This window comes from Pelodiscus sinensis, chromosome 19 (assembly GCF_052426305.1).
Source record: "Pelodiscus sinensis isolate ZL-2025 chromosome 19, ASM5242630v1, whole genome shotgun sequence".
Taxonomy (NCBI): domain Eukaryota; kingdom Metazoa; phylum Chordata; order Testudines; family Trionychidae; genus Pelodiscus; species Pelodiscus sinensis.
The window spans coordinates 3,788,803-3,810,850 of record NC_143070.1 but is presented as its reverse complement, the minus strand read 5'-3'; the positions used below and the strand labels follow the sequence as shown (position 1 = coordinate 3,810,850).

Below are 22,048 nucleotides of genomic sequence, written 5' to 3'. Positions count from 1 at the left end.
TATTTGTATATTGTGTCTTTGTGTGCCTCAGTTTCCCCCTGTATGCTGCAGCGCCACCTAGGTGGTAGAAAAGGGCTAGCTACTCTGCAGGGCTGGCTGATCCCTGTCTCCAAAATGGGGGCCCATGTCATTGGAAAGCCCACGAAGACAACAGCAAAGCCAACCTTCAAGAGATTTGCTACCAAGCAACATACGACCACGGACGGCCCATTCCACCCCAGGAAGCCAGCTGTGGTTGACCAGCTGCACAACAAAGGACTGAGCTGGGGCCAGAGGGGACTGGCCTGAGAAACTGAATGAAGAGGGTGTGATGGGGTCAATCCCACTGCTGACATCACGTGTGGCAGGGTCAATCCCACTGCTGACACCATGTGTGGCAGGGTCAATTCCACTGCTAACACCACGTGTGGTAGGGTCAATTCCACTGCTGACACCACATGTGGTGGGGTCAATCCCACTGCTGACACCATGTGTGGCAGGGTCAATTCCACTGCTAACACCACGTGTGGCAGGGTCAATCCCACTGCTGACACCACATGTGGTGGGGTCAATCCCACTTTTGACACCACGTGTGGCGGGGTCAATCCCACTTCTGACACCACGTGTGGCGGGGCCAATCCCACTGCTGACACCACGTGTGGTGGGGTCAATCCCACTTCTGACACCACGTGTGGGAGGGTCAATCCCACTGCTGGACTCCAGATCCTCGCTCAGTGCACAGACTGGCAGCCTTGGTACTGTGGCACTGCTCCTGCTTGCTCTTGCTCAGGTTTGAGCTTTTGTCCTTCGGCTACAAAGGGTTTGGGGGGCAGGCGCCCCCTGGTCAGCTTGGGCTGGGTAACCAGTTCTTTCCAGCTATCAGCTGGATTCTCAGGTTGCTGTGGGGGGGAGGGGAAGAAGTAGGGGAGGAAGGGAGCCCCAGAATCCCTCACTGGAGCTCCTCACCCCTCTCGCTGTCTCTGGCAATGCTGGTTTTCTTTTTTCTTTTTCAGTTTTTCTGGTTCTCCCCTTATCTGTTGTGGTCTCCTCTCCCTCCAACTCCCCCCCCCCCCCCAGCAGGGAGCGCTTCTTTTTAAAAGGCTCCATGTCAGCCTGGAGTGAGATCAGCTCCTGATAAGCCAGGTGCTTGCTGCCTTTCTCTCTCTCTAACCTAGCCCTCTCTGGCCTGACCCTGTCACGAGGGACAGAGCCGGAGCCAGTGGCTGGGACTCCTAGCCAATCAGAGCATGGACCATGCTGGAACTTTCTTTTCTCTAGGTTGACCATTGACTCAACACAGTGTCCCAGGCATCTAATAAACCCTCCAGCTCTTGCCACACTGGCTGAGTCACGGCAGGTGTTCCCTTGAGGGCTACAAGTCATATGAACATAAGAACGGCCGTACTGGGTCAGACCAAAGGTCCATCTAGCCCCGTATCCTGTCTGCCAACAGTGGCCAGCACCAGGTGTCCCAGAGGGGGTGGACTGAAGACAATGAGTCTTCCTCGGGTGCCCGTCTTGGGTGATTGTGGGGGAGGAAGCTCCCAGCACGAACTGGGGGTGACTTCAAGGTTCAATCCTAGGAAGTGGAGAAGACAAAGAGCTTACCTTGGGACGGAGTGAGACCCTCGGGGACTCTGGCAGGCTGAAGGGGTCCTCCCTGCACTATTCCAAAAATACTGAATGGAGAATTGTCTTTGGAGGGCTGTGGGACCCCGAACAACCCTCCACTCTCTTCCTGACCCTGCTCCGCCCTTTCCCCGATCACCCATCTCCTTTCCTCATGAATAACACTGGGAGTCGGCGAGGCAGGGCAGAGTGGGACTGGTGGTCTGGCTAGCAGCTCCCTGCACTGCCCAGACCCCACATCCCCAGAAGTATGGGGCCTCCGAAAACCCAGAACAACCATCCTGAACTGTCCAATGGATGGGAGGGGTCTGACTGCATGTGTGGATCCATGACAGCCCTCCATAACCACCATCCAGCACACAGTCAACCTGTGGAACTCCTTGCCAGAGGATGTGGTGAAGGCCAGGACTTTAACAGGCTTCAAAAAAGATCTAGTAGATTCATGGAGGTTAGGTCCATCGATGGCTATTAGCCAGGATGGGTAGTAATGGTGTCTCTAGCCTCTGTTTCTCTGGAAATGGATGACAGAGGAGGGATCACATGAGGATTCCCTGTTGTGTTCCCTCCCTCTGGGGCACCTGACACTGGCCACTGTGGGCAGACAGGTCTAAGCTAAATCCGCCTATTTTGTTTTCAGTCAATAGCACATAATACGGAGTCCTCTTTGCCTCGGTCGCTAGCTTTAACGTATTTCTCCTCCTACCTCTGCCCAGCCTGTCGTCTAAGGCAGCTGCCTCCACTTAAACGTTGAGCCGGCTCATTGCCCATTGCTAAGGTCCAGGAGCGAGTGTTGAACGGAAACACGGGACTCCCCCAGAGCGGGGAAGGGCGGGGGCAACCTCCCTTTGCTCCCTGCTCTGCCCCCCGCTCTCCCGAGCAATGCATCCTGGGGGGATTAGTGGTGGGGGGAAGCAGAGCAGAGGAATGCACCCCCCAGTTCGGTCTGCTCCCCCCGAGCAATGCATCCTGGGGGGATTAGTGGTGGGGGGAGGCAGAGCAGAGGAATGCACCCCCCAGTTCGGTCTGCTCCCCCTGAGCAATGCATCCTGGGGGGATTAGTGGTGGGGGGAGGCAGAGCAGAGGAATGCACCCCCCAGTTTGGTCTGCTCCCCCCGAGCAATGCATCCTGGGGGGATTAGTGGTGGGGGGAGGCAGAGCAGAGGAATGCACCCCCCAGTTTGGTCTGCTCCCCCCGAGCAATGCATCCTGGGGGGATTAGTGGTGGGGGGAGGCAGAGCAGAGCAATGCACCCCCCGGTTTGGTCTGCTCCCCCCGAGCAATGCATCCTGGGGGGATTAGTGGTGGGGGGAGGCAGAGCAGAGCAATGCACCCCCCAGTTCGGTCTGCTCCCCTGACTCCATCGCTCTGTTCCCTGCCAGTGAGTGCAGGCACTCGGCTGGGAGAGCAGAGATGTTGCTTCCCTTCCTACGCTGCTACCCGTGAGTACAGGGGGGCCGTGGTCCCCAGCTCCTCCACCCTGGTTAGTTTCCAGCCCTTTACCCCCTCACCCATCGCAGTTGGGGGCACGCCCCCTGCCTCCCACACTCCAGGGGAGGAGGCAAAGGCTGCATGGGGCTAGCTCCTTTGGGCAACTTAAATTCCCCCAAACCTGCCCACACCAATGATTTGGCCAGCTGCTAGGAAAATCCCCCTCTTCCTTCCAGCGGGACACAGCCCTGCACGACGGGAGGAGGCAAGGAAGCGGACGCCGGGCAGGAAAAGAAACCAAAACCAAGAACCAGCATAAAGATTATTTATCTACATAAAGTGCTGGGGGAGGGGGTAACAAAAACCACTGAAGGGTTCAGGAGCAGCTATGGTTTGTCACAAGTCCACGAGTGCATTGACTGAGCCAGGGCGAAATAGGGAAAAGTCTCCCCAAGTCCCTCTCAAGATAGCAGCTTGCGGGTGGCTGGCTGGGACAAGAGGGTGCAATTAAGCCGGGCCTGTTGCCTTCACAGTTTGGTCTGGGTGCCATTGCAAACACAGGGCCTGAGTCGCCGTTTCCTGAAACAGCTAGTTGACAGCACTGCAGATGGGATGTAAGATTTGGTTTGTACCTAAAAATCAGACCGACCTAGCTGCACCTCTTCGGGCTCGGAAAAATGCTACACCTCATGCAGTAAGGCACCATCGATGATAGATGTAGATCGAGAGAAGAATTCTCTGAGGGTACATCTAGACTGTGTTGCTTTTTTGGGATACCGAAAGCAGGGCTTTTTTTATGATGGTACTGCCCAGTACACAGTACCGGCACCTCCAGACAGAACTCAACAACTTTTCCCCTGGGCTGTGTCTAGACTGGCAAGTTTTTCCGCAAAATCATCCGCTTTTGCGGAAAAACTTGCCAGCTGTCTACACTGGCCGCTTGAATTTCCAGAAAAGCACTGACGATCTCATGTAAAATCATCAGTGCTTTTCCAGAAATACTATGCTGCTCCCGTTCGGGCAAAAGTCTTTTTCTGAAAGACTTTTGCGCAAAAGGGCTAGTGTAGACAGCACAGGACTGTTTTCCGCAAAAAAGCCCCGATCGCGAAAATGGCGATCGGGGCTTTTTTTGCGGAAAACCGCATCTAGATGGGCCACGGATGCTTTTCCGGAAAAAGTGCTTTTGCGGAAAAGCATCCTGCCAATCTAGACGCGATTTTTCCGAAAATGCTTTTAATGGAAAACTTTTCCGTTAAAAGCATTTTCGGAAAATCATGCCAGTGTAGACGTAGCCGCTGTACCAGCACCTTTTTTCTTTTTTTCTTTTTTTTACAAAAAAAGCACTGACTCATAGTATCCCGAAATAGCAATGTAGCATCTTTAAAAGCACCCGCTATTTCCCGAAATAGCAGGCACGCTATTCCAGCATTCCTGTCACCCTCGGGGTTACGAGATTTGTCAGACTAGTGCCTTATTTTGAAGTGTGGCCCTGTGGAGACAGAGCCAAATTTCAAAATAAGCTCTTTCGGTTTAGACTCGGAATAAGTTGCGCAATTTGCGGAGCGTGAATTGCGTAGCTTCTTCCGACAGAAGGGTGCTGTCTAGACGCACCCTCAGAGAGGTGGATTAAATACACGACAGTGGTCCCTGAAAGCTGAGCGCTTGGGCGGCCTCTCAGGAGAGATTCCAGTACCACCCAGTTGATTAGTTTAGCGCTCACAGTGAGCTGCCTGTGTTTCTGCTGGTGGTGCACATCTGCACATGCCTCTGTGCAAAGAACAAAATTTATTCCCCACGAGTCTGGAAAAAAAATGTAGAGGGCACATTGGTACACGGACGGCAAAATCTGAAGGAGGTGTCTATGCTGCAGTGCTGTATCTGAGTCACGTAATGTAGCCATACGTGGAGTTCTGCTGAAAGTCCAAGAGACTCAAGCCAGCGGAATGGGGCCTATGACTGTAGCCAGACAGGAATCCCCTTGTAACATCCATTTTTGCTTGCCTGGAGCATACAGGGCACACAGAGCAGAAGGCCCAGGCTGTGTGACCGTGAATGGCTGTAAACAGAGATATGCCAATTGCTGACCAAGAGGCTGCCAAGGAGTGCCCTTGACTTAACCCATATTGATACGAACACACATCCATCCGCGGGGGGAGGAATCTCTCGCCCAGTAAAAAAATGTCTAGTGCTCACAATTTAGTTATCTCTCTTGCAAGTGTAAATTAACTTGAAACTTGCTTGTAAGAACTGGCGCCACAAAACGGACCAGTACAATTCGGCATCTTAGATAAGAAAGAGAATACGGGCCCCCAGGGGTATAAAGATAGGTCCAGCAGCGCATTCTCTTTGAGTGTCAATCTACCATCTATCTGCTGGTCGGGTTAGGTGTTTGATCTCCCGAGGTTCCAAGGGGACGCCCACCTCGTATTCGTCTTTCCTAGGAATTGAGGGACCGGCCCTGGCTTGACCCGCTGGAGTCGAGAGGCACAGAAAGGGGTAAAAATTGTACCTGGATGTGGTCCTTTGTTTAAGTATATATATACATAGACTTAGAGCTCTTTAAAGATTAAGCTGTCACTTGGTACCATTATTTCTATTTTCTATCTTTATTTTCTTTGTAACCATTTTTAAAATCTGTATTTGTTAGCATTTAAGAAATAGAGCAATAGCCATTGTAACCAAATGCTTTTATAAGTCTTTTAATAAACCTGTAACTGTTTAAGCTTTAACCTGACTCCTTCAGTTGCTGTAACAGAACCAAGCACAATTTAAAAGAACTTCAGCCGGTCATAAAGGGACAGACATAGGGAGAGCTTGGGCGTTTGGATCTGTGTCACTCCCAGGTGACAAGATCCGTTGGGGCACCTTTCCAGCCTTTCCCAGGCTGCCCGCTGCGAAGGAACCCCTGTGTTCTAGCAGCTAAAATCTAAGGTGTAATAAGCTCTTTCTATATAACGGGGCGTCTGTTGGCCTGCTGGCCACCCTCTGCGACGGGACCCCGGTCCTAGCAGTAAAGACACGGACGTTAAACCTTTTCTCGGAAGCATACACACACACACTGCCCTGACCGTCGGCTGACAATGACCTTGATTGGCGCCTCCCTGTGACTGCTGTAAATATCCTCATAGGAGGGAACAGTTCCATGTGACTCGGCAGTCCCGTTTGCACCCTCTTCCGAAATAAGCTAAAACGGCCAGCCAGCCATCACCGCCCAACATAGCACCAGAGAGTCGCCTCGGTATTGCTCTTCTCAGAGATAGTCTTTGTTTACACAGCAGCCCGGAGTCTGGACAGCTACAATGATGTTATCAGTGTCCTGCAGGGGGCGCTGTAACATTACAATAGTGCAAATTATTGTACTCGTGACTGGCCTGCTCTTGCATATGCAGCTAGCACCACTGCAAAAGCAGATACCAATTTAACAACCATAGCCTGACCTTGGTCCCCCTTCAACCCTCCCATCGCTGCAAAGCACTAGGCTGCAGCACGCCGGCTGTTTCCTAGCCCTTCGCGTACGCGTCGGGGTAGGTGCAGATCCAGTTGCGTCGTGTGTGGCACCACGAGGAGCCGACGGCGTCGTCATTCAAATAGGCACAGTGGCCGTCCGCTCGGACTTCAAACCTGCAACAGAAGCACAGATTGTGAGTCCCGGCCTGACATATGGCATGGCATTAAAGCAAGCTGCTGCCTTCCCAACATCCTCCAGCAAGGAGTTCCACAGGTGGGTTGTGCATCTGGGCCCAGCATGCCTTTGTTATTCATTTTAATATCAAATTCAGCTCATTTCATGATGCCCTCCCATGCTGGCAGCCCTGGTATTTTTCTAAGGAGGGCAAATCTTCAGGCTGAATGGGAATTAGACTAATGGCAAGATATTTGCAGGCCTTGATCTCAGCTGGGGCAGGAACCGTCTCTCTGTGTCTGTGCAGCGCCCAGCACAATGGGGCCCTGAGCTCAGCTGGGGCAGGGACTGTCTCTCGCTGTCTCTGTGCAGCGCCCGGCACAACGGGGCCCTGATCTCAACCCTTAGAAAGAGAGCAGACTCACAGGTTGTTGACCTCTGTCCCATCCACCCATTTCCAGGGCTGCCCCTCTTCCCTCCGCAGGCCGATCCAGTGCTCGGAAAGGCCTTTATAGCGCAGCAGGAAAGCCTTTGTAGGAAAGAAAAAGGAAGGCGTTATTCCTGGATGGGTCCCTCTTACTCTCTGCTGCAGAAGCTTTCCACATAGTACAGGACTGTCTCTACGACACTGAGACTGGCTCTGTGCACGCCCCTGGGAAGAGACCCACATTCACCTGTCTGCACCTGGCCCGTTCTGTCGTCTGGGGGCATCTCACCTTCTCCTGGGCCGTGTTGATCACAGCCAGGTTGGCCCCGAAGGAGGAGCAGTTGCTCTGGCTGGAGTCCCAGGTTGCTTCAGCCTCTGAGAAATAGTAGCATCTCCCTTGGTACCCGATCCAGCCGTCCTGGCACCAAGGCCCAGCAGGGGAGGCCGCAGGAGCAAAGTGAAGTATCAGTGCTTGGGGGGGGGGGGGGGAGAAAGTTATAAACACAGTGGGGACAGAGACTCATCAATTATACGCAAAGGGAAGAATTTCACCCCCACACTTTCATAGAACCAGAGAAAATTCAGGTTGCAAGAGACCAGCCCTCGGCCAAGGGAGCCCATAACACCACGCCTCTTTATGGGGGGGGGGGGGGGCCTGTGTGCTCCCAAATGGGCGGGACCTTGAGGGGAAGGGGCGGGGCCAACAGCAGCCAGCCTTTAGCGTGGCCTGGAGTGTACCATTCCAGACCCCCAGACCTCAGCCCTTAGAGCTATTTGAAGCATACCACGAGGCGTTCTTGCAATTTAAAGAGTATGGGGCCCTACGGGGAGTTGCCTCCTTCCTCTCCCCATTGGTGGGCCTGCCCAGTGCTCATATCTCTCTCTATATATATTTTTTTAAAGGAAAGGATCTTATTTTTAAGTGGGAAAAAAACGCATCTGAGTGAACGTTGCGGCTTAAGAACAAAGGATTAGCCTCACTGAATCAGCTAGCCCAGTATCCTCTCTTTTGACAGCAGCCAAGGGCCAGGTGCTCCGGCGGGAATGAATAAAACAGGGAATCATCATGATCCATCCCCTGTCACTCATTCCCAGCTCCTGGCGGGTGGATGGTTAGGGATCGCATGAATTTTCATCCCTGATTATCATGGCTAATAGCCATGGATGAGCCTATCCTCCATGAACTTAGCTAATTCCTTTTGAACTCACTTATATTTTTGGCCTTGATAACATTACAACATCCTCTGGCAAGGAGTTCCACAGGTTGGCTACATCGCATGAAGAAGTACTTCCTTTTGTTTGTTTTAAACCTGCTGCCAGTTCATTGCATCACATTACCCTTAGTTCTTGTGTTATGTGATGGGGTAAATTATACTTCCCTATCTACGTTCTCCACACTAGTTGTCATTTTATAGATCTCTGTCATATCCACACCTTAGCTATCTCTTTTCTAAATTGAGCAGTACCAGTCTTTTTATTCTTCCTTGTATGGAAGCTGCTCTATACCCCAAATATTTTTTGTCCTCGTTGTCTGCACCCTTTTCCAATTCTACAGCATCTTTTTTGAGTTGAGATGACCAAGACTGCATGAAATATACCACAGATTTATTTAGTTTCAATATGAGATATAATAAGACAGAAACTCTCTTTCCTAATGGCTCCTAATTTTCTGTGCTATTTTTTTGACACATGGAACAGCTATTTTCAGAGAACAAGCCAATAGGACTCCAAGGTTGACAGCATGTAGTCAATCTGTGGAACCCAGAGGAGGCTGTGAAGGCTAGGATTATAATAGAGTTTAAAGAGAAGCTAGATAATTTCATGGAGATTAGGTCCATAAAAGGCGATTAGCCAGGGGATAAAATGGTGACCTTGGCCTCTGTTTGTCAGAGGCTGGAGAGGGACGGCAGGAGACAAATTGCTTGATCATTGTCTTCGGTCCACCCTCTCTGGGGCACCTGGTGCTGGCCACTGTCGGCAGACAGGCTACTGGTCTAGATGGACCTTTGGTCTGACCCAGTACGGCCGTTCTTATGTTCTTATGTAAGATCTCTTTCTTGAGTGGCAACAGCTAATTTAGATATATAATTTGGGATGTATAATTGGGATTTTTTTTCTAATGTGCATTTATTTTGTATTAATCAATGTTGTTTACTACATGCCTGTCTCCTGTATTATTACAAAAATAAAGCTTCAAAGGGGTAGCTGAGTTAGTCCGGAACAGGAAAAATAACGAATAATCTTGCAGCCCCTCAGACTAGCAAAACATGTAGAAGGTATCATGAGCATGAAAAAATATCAGATGAAAAAATAAAGTCCAGCCACAAGATGGCCCCAGAGCCTCATTGCAAAATTGCACTAACTATATCCAAGAAAAAGCTTCAGATGGGTAGTCGAATTAGTCTGTACAGGAAACATTTAAAAACCAACAGATGGTCTGGTAGCACTTTAAAGATTAACCAAACACGTAGATGGGATCATGAGCTTCTTCAGATGACCCACAAAAGCTCATGATCCCATCTACATGTTTTGTTAGTCTTTATATTGCTATTAGACTATTTGTTGTTTTTTAAATATAGATCCAAGAAAGAACATAATAAGAACGGCCATGCTAAGTGAGAACCAATGGCCCCTCTAACCCAGTAACCTGTCTTCTGACAGAGGCCAGTGCCAGGTGGCCAAGATGGAATGAACAGAACAGGTGACCGTCAAGGGTGTGTTTAGACTACACCTCTCGGTTGCTAGAGAGATATAGATTAGGCACATCAAAATTGCTAATGAAGCAGGGATTTAAATATCCCACGCTTCATTAGCATAAACATGGCCAGCGTGTTTTTTTCAACACGGAGTTTTGTGGACAAAAAACGGCCGTCTAGACGTGGCTCCGTCGACAATAAACCCTTTTTCGACAGATCCTGTAAACCTCATTTTTGGAGTCTTAGAGGGTCTGTCGAAAAAGGGTTTATTGTCAACAGATCTGCATCTAGATGGCCGTTTTTTGTCGACAAAGCTCCATGTTGAAAAAAAGTGGTGGCCATGTTTATGCTAATGAAGTGTGGGATATTTAAATTCCCCACTTCATTTGCAAGTTTGACGTGCCTAATCTACATCTCTCTGTTGACAGAGAGGTGAAGTCTTGACACACCCCAAGTGACCCACGGTTTTAATTCATGCCACTTCCCACTTAGCAGTCTTCCTATCTCAGCACCTATACTCCCTCTAATCTTTTCTGTCCACACAGATTTTTTTCTGTCCATTTGTGGAATAATTGTATGTGCACTGAGGCAGGTGTGAATGGGCACCACCACTACACACACACAACCTGGTAGTCGGGCAGCACTGGCATTTCTCCTGAGTGGCTGCACAAGCACCCAACATGCAGGGAACACTGCTGAGGACTGGCGCCCATGGAGAATAGCACAGAGCTGGCATGAAAGGCAACAGCTGGCGCAAGTCTCTTATATAACTCCACTATAGCCCAGAAGAGAGAAAACCATGTGATTGAGACACCTGGGCTGAACGGACAACAGAAAGGAGAGAGGGGCACTGAATTCTCACCAAATAAAACCACAGTGATGATGACAGCAGCAACAACCAGGAGGATAAAGAGGAATTTACGCGAACAGTATTTCCAGGGCTCCGCCCAGCGCCAACCACCTGAAAGAGAGAAAGTGTCCCCTGGAGGAGGCGGATGTCAGGAACCAGCAGGACAAATGCCAGCATTTCAGCTGCCAGAGAGGGCCTCTAGTTAAACAGCTCATTGTTCCGGCCCAGGGTCTCTTGGAGCTGTGACCCCGAGTGTCCCAGGAGTGACAAGCTGCCAACTATAACGGGAGGAAAATGTGTTTTGTGGTCTCTGCCTTATGCCCTACTACCAGCTGGCCAGATTCTCTCAAGCCAGGTCTACACTAAAAGGGAAGGTTGAATCAAGATACACAACTCCAACTACATTAATTAAGTAGCTGGAGTCAACATACCTTGTTTTGAGTTTCCCCACCATCCCCACAGTAGAAAGCCAATGGGAACAAATGCTTCCATCAGTTTTCCTTACTCCTTGCAGAAGCAGGAGTTCCAGCCACTGACAGGGGCATACTCTGAGTTTGATTTAGCAGGTCTTGACTAGACCCACTAAATCAAACTCCAGAAGATCGATCATGACAGTGTTGATCTTCCATTCAGTGAAGACGTGGCCTTGGACACTGAGCCCACAAACCTAGTGGCACTACTTTGTCAGAATGCTTTGAGACGAGCCATGGGGGGAGAGAGATGTTGGAAAAATGACTCCCTTAGGAGAAGAAGCAGAACACATTTGATATTTAGTGTCCCTAAAGAGCAGAGACATTTCCACAAGACGGACAATATTCCCTTTGCATATTACAGGCCAGTCATGTGGGCAACGTTGATTTACACCTATATGGCACTAGAAGGAATTACACAATAGACCAGAACCACCACAATAGACCAGGAACACCACTGCCAAATAGAGGGGCGGAATAACGTCTTGTGTCCTACATGATATTCCCTAGTTTATTCATCCTAGAATCTCATCAGCCCTTTTAGCCACGGTGTTGTATGGGCAGCTCAAAGAATCATAGAACACTAGAACTGGAAGGGACCTTGAAAAGTCCAGTCCCCTGCCCTCACGGCAGGACCAAGCACCATCTCGATCATCCCTGATAGATGTCTATGCAACTGCTCTTAAAAATCTCCAGGGCTGGGGGGGGGGGGGGAGGTTGGGTGCAACGGGGCTGGCTGGGGGAGATCGGGAGGAGGAGGGGAGAACTGGCCACTGGAAACAGGGCTGGTGGGGGCAGCGGGGCTGGCCGGGGGAGATCGGGAGGAGGAGGGGAGAACTGGCCTCCGGAAGCAGGACTGGCGGGGCTGGCTGAGGAAGATCGGGGGGAGAAGTGGGGGAAAACCAGCTGGCCGGGAGGCGGTCGGGGGAGTGGCGGGGGGAATGAATTGGCCGGTGGACTTGATGACCTCCTGAGCTCTCTTCCAGCTCTCTGGTGCTATGATTCTCCAACGTCAGCCATTTTTTATGTTTCAGGTTTCTGTCTCACCATAGTTATTTTCTTGGTAGAGATGGGTCTTCAATTTGCCTCTCCCTCCAGTCTTTACCCGACCAGCTGTTTACCTGGTTTTCCTGTCTGTTCTTGATCTCCATTGCGATTAAGATGCTCCTCGGTGGAATTATCCCAGGGTCTTCTCTGACCGAGACCCATAGCCTATGAATACTGTGCTCTGGTCAGCTCTCTGTCAGGCCGACGCTGTGTTTAGAAGACACACGTCAGTGATCTGAAGACCTGAAAAGCAAGATTTAAGAGTTGAAGCAAACTGTTTTGACAGTACCTCTGACCGCTGGGGCAACTCAGCCCTCAGAACCACCTTCCAGCCCTCAAAACCGCCCGGAACACACGGTGAAGTGCTCCAGCGGCGATGTAAAAGGCTCCGGGCTCTGTGCCGCTGCTGCTCTTTCGAATTCTGGGTCCTAGAGCAACTGCTGCCTTGGTCTCCCACTCCCGCAAGAGTGTGATGCAGTTGCAAAAAAAAGCAAACATGATTCTGGGAGGCATTCACGGGAGCGCTGTGAGTCAGACAGGAGAAGTCACTCTTCCACTCCACTCTGTGCTGATTAGGCGTATTGTCATGAATCATGAATGGTTAGCATGAGTGAATCATAGAACCATAGAGCTGGAAGAGACCTGAGAAGGCCATCAAGTTCAGCCCCCTGCCCAAGGCAGGACCAATCCCCATTAAATCAACCCAGTCAGGGCTTTGTCAAGCCAAGACTTAAACACCTCTAGGGATGGAGACTCCACTACTTCCCTAGGGAACCCATTCCAGTGCTTCACCACTCTGCTAGGGAAATAGTTTTTCCTAATATCCAACCTGGACCTCTCCCACCACAACTTGAGCCCATTGCTCCTTGTTCTGCCATCTGTCCCCACTGAGAACAGCCTCTCTCCAGCCTCTTTAGAACCTCCCTTCAGGAAGTTGAGGGCTGCTCTCAAATCCCCCCTCGCTCTTCTCTTCTGCAGACTAAATAGACCAGTGGTCCCCAACCTTTCGTGGCTGCCGGGTGTCCAGGGGCAGAGCCATTCACGTGCTGTGCTTCCAGGAGTGGGGCCACGCATGCACCACGCGCCCGGGGGAGTGGGCCGCCCATGCGCCCTGAGCCCAGGGCCGGTACCACGCATGTGCCACGCACAGGGAGCGGGGCCAGCCCAGATGTTTCGGTGGGCGCACATAAATGCCCCGACGGGCGCCATGGCGCCTGCGGGCACCACGTTGGGGACCATTGAAATAGACCCAACTCCGTCAGCCTCTCCTCGTAGGTCATAGGCTCCAGCCCCCTAATCATTTTGGTTGCCCTCCGCTGGACCCTCTCCAACGCATCCACATCCTTCCTGAATCAACAGTTCCTCTTCAACAGCTGAAGAGAGGCCATGCTGAGGTCCAGGCAAGAGTCCTGAAGGATTATGGTCTTGTTTACAACTTTAAGAAAAAGGACTGGGTGAAAGAGAAGAACTGTGTATGTGGCTGAGGCAGCATTTCCAGATAAAAACAAGTAACAAGGGAAGAATGTAACCGAAACAAACCATTGTTTCTTACTCGTGGTAGGGATAGCAAAACGGGGTGGTGAAAAGACACCCGGTCTTCTGGATCACTCGTGGACACACCAGTAAGAAGAAGGGGTTGTCACTAACAGACATCACCCCACCTGGACTGTGTGCCGCCAGTAAATGGCATCTCACCGGACTGGCCCCTGCCGAGGGGATATATACCACACCATTTTTCCCCACGAGTTGGAGTCCAACAATTCGGCATATTGGGGTGACGTGCACATCAGACTTCCATCTCAGCCAAATTAACCAACATTACCTGGGGTCTGGCCAGCTCTAGAGGGTGTGTGTGTGAATGTGTTAAATTGGATTAAGAATTAGGCAGCTAAATTGGGTTAAGGATTAGATTTAGACTGTTAACTATTCCATTTAAACATTCTTTGTAATGCCTTTTAATGCTTGTAATGCCTTTTAATGTCTTTTAATGCTGTTTTAATTGCTTAGTATTAAATATACATACACATATAGTGTTTTTAAAACTGCTCCTGAATTGTGTGCAATGAAACTTGTTAGAGGGATGTTTAAGATACTGTGGAAGACTCTTTTGTTCTGTGAATGCTGAACCGAATGCGTATTATGATACGGTTTCATCAACCAGATCACAGCGCCCTCTTGTGACAATGTTGTATCCAGTTTTGGGGACTACGTTTCAAGAAAGATGTAGAAACTGGAGAACGCCCAGAGAAGAGCAACAAGAATGATGAAAGGTCTAGAGAACATGAGCTATGAAGGAAGACTGAAAGAATTGGGCTTGTTTAGTTTGGAAAGCAGAAGACATGATAGCAGTTTTCAAGTATCTAAAAGGGTGTTGCAAGGAGGAGGGAGAAAAATTGTTCTCCTTGGCCTCTGATATAAGAAGCAATGGGCTTAAACTGCAGCAAGGGAGGTTTAGGTTGCACAGTAGGAAAAACTTCCTGCCTGTCAGGGTGGTTAAACAGTGGAATAAATTGCCCAGGGAGGTTGTGGAATCTTCATCTCTGGAGATATTAAAGAGCAGATTAGATAGACATCTATCAGAGATAGTCTAGACGGTACTGGGTCCTGCCATGAGGGCAGGGGGCTGAACTTGATGACTTCTTGAGGTCCCTTCCAGTTCTAGTGTTTATGATTCTGAGTTGAACAGCCCTGTAGGTGCGGAGGAACTTCAGGGCCTGATCTCACTCAGCAACTCTCTGCTGAGCCAGGGCAGCTGCGAGCAAGGTTCAGAGCACACAAATCTTTGCACAACATCTGTGCCACGGAGATACCCTGCCTAAGGAGGGACCAGAGGCTACGGGGGTGGGGAAAAAGTGTACTCTGCATCCAGTGCCCTGTGTTCTGGAGGAGGGTTCGAACCCCAACCAGTCCTGGACAGATCTTGTTGTGCCCTGTCTCTGGATGCTACTTTAACAGTAGCTTGTGGAAGTCACATCTGGCATGTCACATAGCGATCTCCCTCTCGCTGTTCTCAGGCTGTTCTGCTCGACAGCCTTCAACTTACCACAATTTAAAGCTAAGACCAAGAACTAGCGTCACAGCTATCACCTCCAGAATAAGGCCCTGTCTATGTTAGAGATATTTTATTTGCACTAGTCCAGCTACATTTGCAAATCCCTCCGAAACCTGCTGCTTTGGTGCAATTTATCTACTGTTACAGCAGAGGAAGGCCTTGTCCACAGATGGCATTGCAGAATATATTAAAAAAATAATTGCAAACGAGTTATTCATTTGCGCTTTAAACCATTGTGCTATAAAGTGAAACAGCAGCCCACAAAAGGGTCTGCACTTGTTTATTTGATGGTTGGTCTATGATTTAGGCTTATGAGGCTATTATTATACAAGTAATCAGAGCAGATGGAAAATTTTCAATGGGAGAATTTTCCTTCTGATCATATTGATTCAGTAAAAATCAAACTGTGCTGCAGGAACATGTCAATTTCAAGGAAAAAAAATTAGGAAAAAAATCAAAATGATTCTTTTGGACAAGGCCATGTTTTATTTCAATTTTTGATTTTGAAATCATTTTTTGTTTCAAAATCTCAGATTCTGATCTAAGTTATATTAAGAAATACAGCTGAAATTGAAACATTTCTATTGGTTCAAAATGTTTTGATGGATGGAAAATTTAGAGTGTGAAATTTACATCCCATTTTGGAATGAAAACACTTTTCTAACTACTGCACAGCTCTGCAAATAATAATAAATGGTTCAGCTTAAAGGGACAAAGCCTTGTGTGTAAGACACTGTAAGACAAGTTTAAACTAAATTACTTGTCCATATAGGGATTTTTACATTATTCTGTAGCAGCTCTGAGAAATTAACAAAATTTAAAGGAGGAAAAGAGTGATCACCCTAAGGAAAAAAGGAAAAACAATGCTGAAGACAGGAAGATATTTCCAACTGCACTCCTAGGACATAAAATGCAATATTAGACCACTCTTTTAATATTCACTCTCAATCCTATTAGGGATTAATTATTGTAATCAATAAGTAGTCCTGTGTCACCTTAGGGCATGTCTATACAGCAGGGCTAAAGCCAAAATAATCTACACAACTTCAGCTATGTCAATTGCAGAGCTTAAGTCTTGTCTACACAGCACTGCCTTTGACTTTCCTTACTCTTCCTAAAATGAGGGTTACAGGCGTTGGAGTAAGCAATCCTACAGCTTAACATTATTTTGACATTATGTCAAAATAACTGCCTGCAGTATAGATGTGGACTAAGTTATTTCAGAATAACATCAGTTAATAACATCACTTCCTCAGATACTTGAAGGGAAAGGCAGGCAGGGATACAGAGATAGGAGAGTAACATCAGGGCTAATTAAATCAGGGTGGATATGGTCCACTTCTAACAGCAATGAGAAGGTGAGAGTCCCGGAAGGGGGAATTATTTATTGCAACGAGGCAACTGTTACGGTGTCAAAATTGCACATGAACTCCCGTTTCACACTGTAGCATGTTTTCAGTGGGTGTGCGTTTGTTTTGTTTGTTTGCCTAAGAAGCTTAGGTTGGTTTAAGGACATTGCCCTGGGGCATGACATTTTGTACAGCCTTGAGTGACATAGTTCAGGGGGCCAACATTTGTAATGGGGGCCTGGGACGTGATACTGACTTAGCTACCTGCACAAGAAGTGTGTGTGTGTGTGTGGAGGGGGAAACCTCCAAACATCCCTGCCTGGATAATGCAGCCAGGCCAGTGCAACACTGGGGGTGGACGCTATGTCCGCAGAAAAATGCACCCTTTAACAGAGCTGCCATCATTGGGGGGGGGGAGCTCCTCTGAGCCCTATTGCCTCCCCCGACTGCCCCATTAGCAGCCACCCTTTGATTTTCTCCCCTTAGGAGTCTTCCATTGGCCTCCCATTTACTGCCCTCCCCTTGGGGAGCTCCCATTGACCCCCCCCTTACCAGCCCCCCCACTGGGGATGTTCCCTCTAGCCCCCATTAGCAGCCCCCCTTTAGGAGCCTGCCCCATTAGCAACCCCCCATTAGGAGCACCCCCTTGGCAGCCCCCTTAACAGCCCCCCAAGTGTCCCCCCTTGGGAGCCCCCTTAACAGCCCCCACAAGTGTCCCCCCTTGGGAGCCCCCTTAACAGCCCCCCAAGTGTCCCCCCTTAACAGCCTCCCCCAAGTGTCCCCCCTTGGCAGCCCCCTTAACAGCCCCCCCAAGTGTCCCCCCTTGGCAGCCCCCTTAACAGCCCCCCCCAAGTGTCCCTCCTTGGGAGCCCCCTTAACAGCCCCCTCAAGTGTCCCCCCTTGGGAGCCCCCTTAACAGCCCCCCAAGTGTCCCCCCACAGCCCCCCCAAGTGTCCCCCCTTGGGAGCCCCCTTAGCAGCCCCCCAAGTGTCCCCCCTTGGGAGCCCCCTTAACAGCCCCCCAAGTGTCCCCCCCTTGGCAGCCCCCTTAACAGCCCCCCCCAAGTGTCCCCCCTTGGGAGCTCCCTTAACAGCCCCCCCAAGTGTCCCCCCTTGGGAGCCCCCTTAACAGCCCCCCAAGTGTCCCCCCTTGGCAGCCCCCTTAACAGCCCCCCCCAAGTGTCCCCCCTTGGGAGCCCCCTTAACAGCCCCCCAAGTGTCCCCCCTTGGCAGCCCCCTTAACAGCCCCCCCCAAGTGTCCCCCCTTGGGAGCCCCCTTAACAGCCCCCCAAGTGTCCCCCCTTGGGAGCCCCCTTAACAGCCCCCCCCAGTGTCCCCCCTTGGCAGCCCCCTTAACAGCCCCCCCCCAGTGTCCCCCTTGGCAGCCCCCTTAACAGCCCCCCCAAGTGTCCCCCCTTGGCAGCCCCCTTAGCAGCCCCCCCAAGTGTCCCCCCTTGGGAGCCCCCTTAACAGCCCCCCCAAGTGTCCCCCTTGGCAGCCCCCTTAACAGCCCCCCCAAGTGTCCCCCCTAGGGAGCCCCCTTAACACCCCCCCAAGTGTCCCCCCTGGCAGCCCCCCCAAGTGTCCCCCCTTGGCAGCCCCCTTAACAGGCCCCCCCAAGTGTCCCCCCTTGGGAGCCCCCTTAACAGCCCCCCCAAGTGTCCCCCCTTGGGAGCCCCCTTAACAGGCCCCCCAAGTGTCCCCCCTTGGGAGCCCCCTTAACAGCCCCCCAAGTGTCCCCCCTTGGGAGCCCCCTTAACAGCCCCCCCAAGTGTCCCCCCTTGGCAGCCCCCTTAACAGCCCCCCCCAGTGTCCCCCCTTAGCAGCCCCCTTAGCAGCCCCCCCAAGTGTCCCCCCTTGGGAGCCCCCTTAACAGCCCCCCCAAGTGTCCCCCTTGGCAGCCCCCCCAAGTGTCCCCCCTTAACAGCCCCCCCAAGTGTCCCCCCTAGGGAGCCCCCTTAACAGCCCCCCCAAGTGTCCCCCCTAGGGAGCCCCCTTAACAGCCCCCCCAAGTGTCCCCCCTTGGCAGCCCCCTTAACAGCCCCCCCCAAGTGTCCCCCCTTGGGAGCCCCCTTAACAGCCCCCCCCAAGTGTCCCCCCTTGGCAGCCCCCTTAACAGCCCCCCCAAGTGTCCCCCCTTAGCAGCCCCCTTAACAGCCCCCCCCCTTGGAAGCCCCTCCCTTTGGGAGGCTCCCTCATTGATTCTGTCACCCCCTCCCCCACGCACACACTTGGTACGCTCCCGCACTACCCCTCCCCCAATGGAACGCTCCAAGTCGGTTCGAAGACGGGGAGAGAGAACAACGCCCGCTCGCCTGCCCTCGCCCCCGGGTCCCGCTTTTTTTCTCCTGCGCATGCGCACTAGGCCGGCTCTGCGCGGGAAATGTATTTAAGCCAGCGCCATCTTGGCGCGCGCGCGCGCTTTCCTAGTGGGGGGGGGGGGGGAGCGATCGAGGGGGGAATCCTCCAGTGACGTAACGTGACGCATCCAATCCCTCCCTCTCAAGGAGAGGGGGCACCTAGAACCCGCCCTTGCTCCGCCCCCTCCCCACGTGCCTATGCCCCCCCCCCGCATGGGGCGTGCCCCCACAAAGCACCCCCCCATCTGGCTGCACCCCCTCCTGCATTGGGGCGTGCCCCTCAAGCACCCCCCCATCTGGCTGCACCCCCTCCTGCATTGGGGCGTGCCCCTCAAGTACCCCCCCATCTAGCTGCACCCCCTCCTGCATTGGGGCGTGCCCCTCAAGTACCCCCCCATCTAGCTGCACCCCCTCCTGCATTGGGGCGTGCCCCTCAAGTACCCCCCCATCTAGCTGCACCCCCTCCTGCATTGGGGCGTGCCCCTCAAGTACCCCCCCATCTAGCTGCACCCCCTCCTGCATTGGGGCGTGCCCCTCAAGTACCCCCCCATCTAGCTGCACCCCCTCCTGCATTGGGGCGTGCCCCTCAAGTACCCCCCCATCTGGCTGCACCCTCTCCTGCATTGGGGCGTGCCCCTCAAACACCCCCCCCATCTGGCTGCACCCCCTCCTGCATTGGGGCGTGGCCCTCTAACACCCCCCCATCTGGCTGCACGCCCTCCTGCATTGGGGCGTGCCCCTCAAGTACCCCCCCATCTGGCTGCACCCCCTCCTGCATTGGGGCGTGCCCCTTAAGCACCCCCCCATCTGGCTGCACCCCCTCCTGCATTGGGGCGTGGCCCTCTAACACCCCCCCATCTGGCTGCACGCCCTCCTGCATTGGGGCGTGCCCCTCAAGTACCCCCCCATCTGGCTGCACCCTCTCCTGCATTGGGGCGTGCCCCTCAAGTACCCCCCCATCTGGCTGCACCCTCTCCTGCATTGGGGCGTGCCCCTCAAACACCCCCCCATCTGGCTGCACCCCCTCCTGCATTGGGGCGTGCCCCTCAAACACCCCCCCTCCATCTAGCTGCACCCCCTCCTGCATTGGGGCGTGCCCCTCAAACACCCCCCCTCCATCTGGCTGCACCCCCTCCTGCATTGGGGCGTGCCCCTCAAACACCCCCCCTCCATCTGGCTGCACCCCCTCCTGCATTGGGCCGTGCCCCTCAAACACCCCCCCTCCATCTGGCTGCACCCCCTCCTGCATTGGGCCGTGCCCCTCAAACACCCCCCCTCCATCTAGCTGCACCCCCTCCTGCATTGGGCCGTGCCCCTCAAACGCCCCCCCTCCATCTAGCTGCACCCCCTCCTGCATTGGGGCGTGCCCCTCAAACACCCCCCCTCCATCTGGCTGCACCCCCTCCTGCATTGGGGCGTGCCCCTCAAGCACCCCCCTCCATCTGGCTGTACCCCCTCCTGCATTGGGCCGTGCCCCTCAAGCACCCCCCTCCATCTGGCTGCACCCCTCCTGCATTGGGCCGTGCCCCTCAAGCACCCCCCTCCATCTGGCTGCACCCCCTCCTGCATTGGGGCGTGCCTCTCAAGCACCCCCCCATCTGGCTGCACCCCCTCCTGCATTGGGCCGTGCCCCTCAAGTACCCCCCCATCTGGCTGCACTCCCTCCTGCATTGGGGTGTGCCCCTCAAGTACCCCCCTCCATCTGGCTGCACCCCCTCCTGCATTGGGGCGTGCCCCCACAAAGCAACCCCCCCATCTAGCTGCACCCCCTCCTGCATTGGGCCGTGCCCCTCAAGCACCCCCCCTCCATCTGGCTGCACCCCCTCCTGCATTGGGGCGTGCCCCTCAAGCACCCCCCCCTCCATCTGGCTGCACCCCCTCCTGCATTGGGGCGTGCCCCTCAAGCACCCCCCCTCCATCTGGCTGCACCCCCTCCTGCATTGGGGCGTGCCCCTCAAGTACCCCCCCTCCATCTGGCTGCACCCCCTCCTGCATTGGGGCGTGCCCCTCAAGCACCCCCCCCTCCATCTGGCTGCACCCCCTCCTGCATTGGGGCGTGCCCCTCAAGCACCCCCCCCTCCATCTGGCTGCACCCCCTCCTGCATTGGGGCGTGCCCCTCAAGCACCCCCCCTCCATCTGGCTGCACCCCCTCCTGCATTGGGGCGTGCCCCTCAAACACCCCCCCCATCTGGCTGCACCCCCTCCTGCATTGGGCCGTGCCCCTCAAAACCCCCCCATCTGGCTGCACCCCCTCCTGCATTGGGGCGTGCCTCTCAAAGGCCCCCCTCTATCTGGCTGCACCCCCTCCTGCATTGGGGCGTGCCTCTCAAAGGCCCCCCTCCATCTGGCTGCACCCCCTCCCGCATTGGGGCGTGCCCCCACAAAGAACCCCCCCACCAGGCTGCACCCTGTTCCTGCATTGGGGCGTGCCCCCACAAAGCACCCCCATCAGGCTGCACCTCCCTCCTGCATTGGGGCGTGCTCCCTCCATCTGGCTGCACTCCCCTCCTGCATTGGTGTGTGCCCCTCAAGCGCCCCCCCATCCGGCTGCACCCTCACTGCATTGGTGCATGACCCACAAAGCACCCCCCCATCATCGTGCACCCCTCTTCATCGGGGAGTGCCGCACAAAATGCCTCCCCCCCATCAGGATGCATTCCACATGCGCCATGAATGACCCCTCTGTCAGGAGGCACCCCGCTTCTCTCACCTCCCAAATCAGAGCAAGAAGCAGGGCAGGTTCTGTAGGAGCCCCCCCTTGCAAGTCACGGATCCCAGGGTATCTTCGCTCCCAGGCATTCGCGAAATATACGACAAGTCCCGTGCGCTGCGCACGCTGCCCGGGCTCCTCTCCTCCAGCCTGAGACACACTGAATGCAGCTGGCCTCTCTGCCTCCCTTTAAACTCTCTGTCACACCCATATATTTCTGCTGGCATGAGTCAATTGCAAACTTCTTAGAAACTTTGTCTAACAGTGTCAAGAAAGAGGAAAAGGGTTAAAGAAAGAACCGCCGGTGTAATGACAAAACAAAACCAAACTGAAAGATTCTACCTGTGATTAACAAATGAGGGATCTAAAATCCTTGCTTCCCCTCCGGAAGCTATTCACCAGTATAAGCCTGTGATCCCACCTACGTGT

General features: G+C 53.0%; 1 protein-coding gene across 1 annotated transcript; it reads right to left on the bottom strand.

Annotated features, from left to right (window-relative positions):
* Nucleotides 1–5,499: 5,499 nt before the first annotated feature.
* Nucleotides 5,500–22,048, bottom strand: LOC102461104 (C-type lectin domain family 2 member B-like). The gene is made up of 6 exons (XM_025180587.3): nt 21,620–22,048; nt 12,223–12,391; nt 10,644–10,742; nt 7,375–7,556; nt 7,084–7,187; nt 5,500–6,657 (listed from the first exon to the last, which is right to left on the bottom strand). The coding sequence occupies exons 2-6, from the start codon at nt 12,308–12,310 to the stop codon at nt 6,537–6,539; spliced, it is 594 nt and encodes a 197-aa protein (XP_025036372.3). The 5' UTR covers nt 12,311–12,391; nt 21,620–22,048; the 3' UTR covers nt 5,500–6,536.

Bases quoted from the DNA above. Each gene is read 5' to 3' on its own strand.
- LOC102461104 (XM_025180587.3), bottom strand. From the start codon at position 12,310: ATGGGTCTCGGTCAGAGAAGACCCTGGGATAATTCCACCGAGGAGCAT. The intron at 10,743-12,222 runs GTAAACAGCTGG...TCTCTCTTTCAG, and splicing joins AGAACAGACAGGAAAACCAG to GTGGTTGGCGCTGGGCGGAG. The intron at 7,557-10,643 runs GTGAGAATTCAG...CCCCCCCCCAAG, and splicing joins CATCACTGTGGTTTTATTTG to CACTGATACTTCACTTTGCT.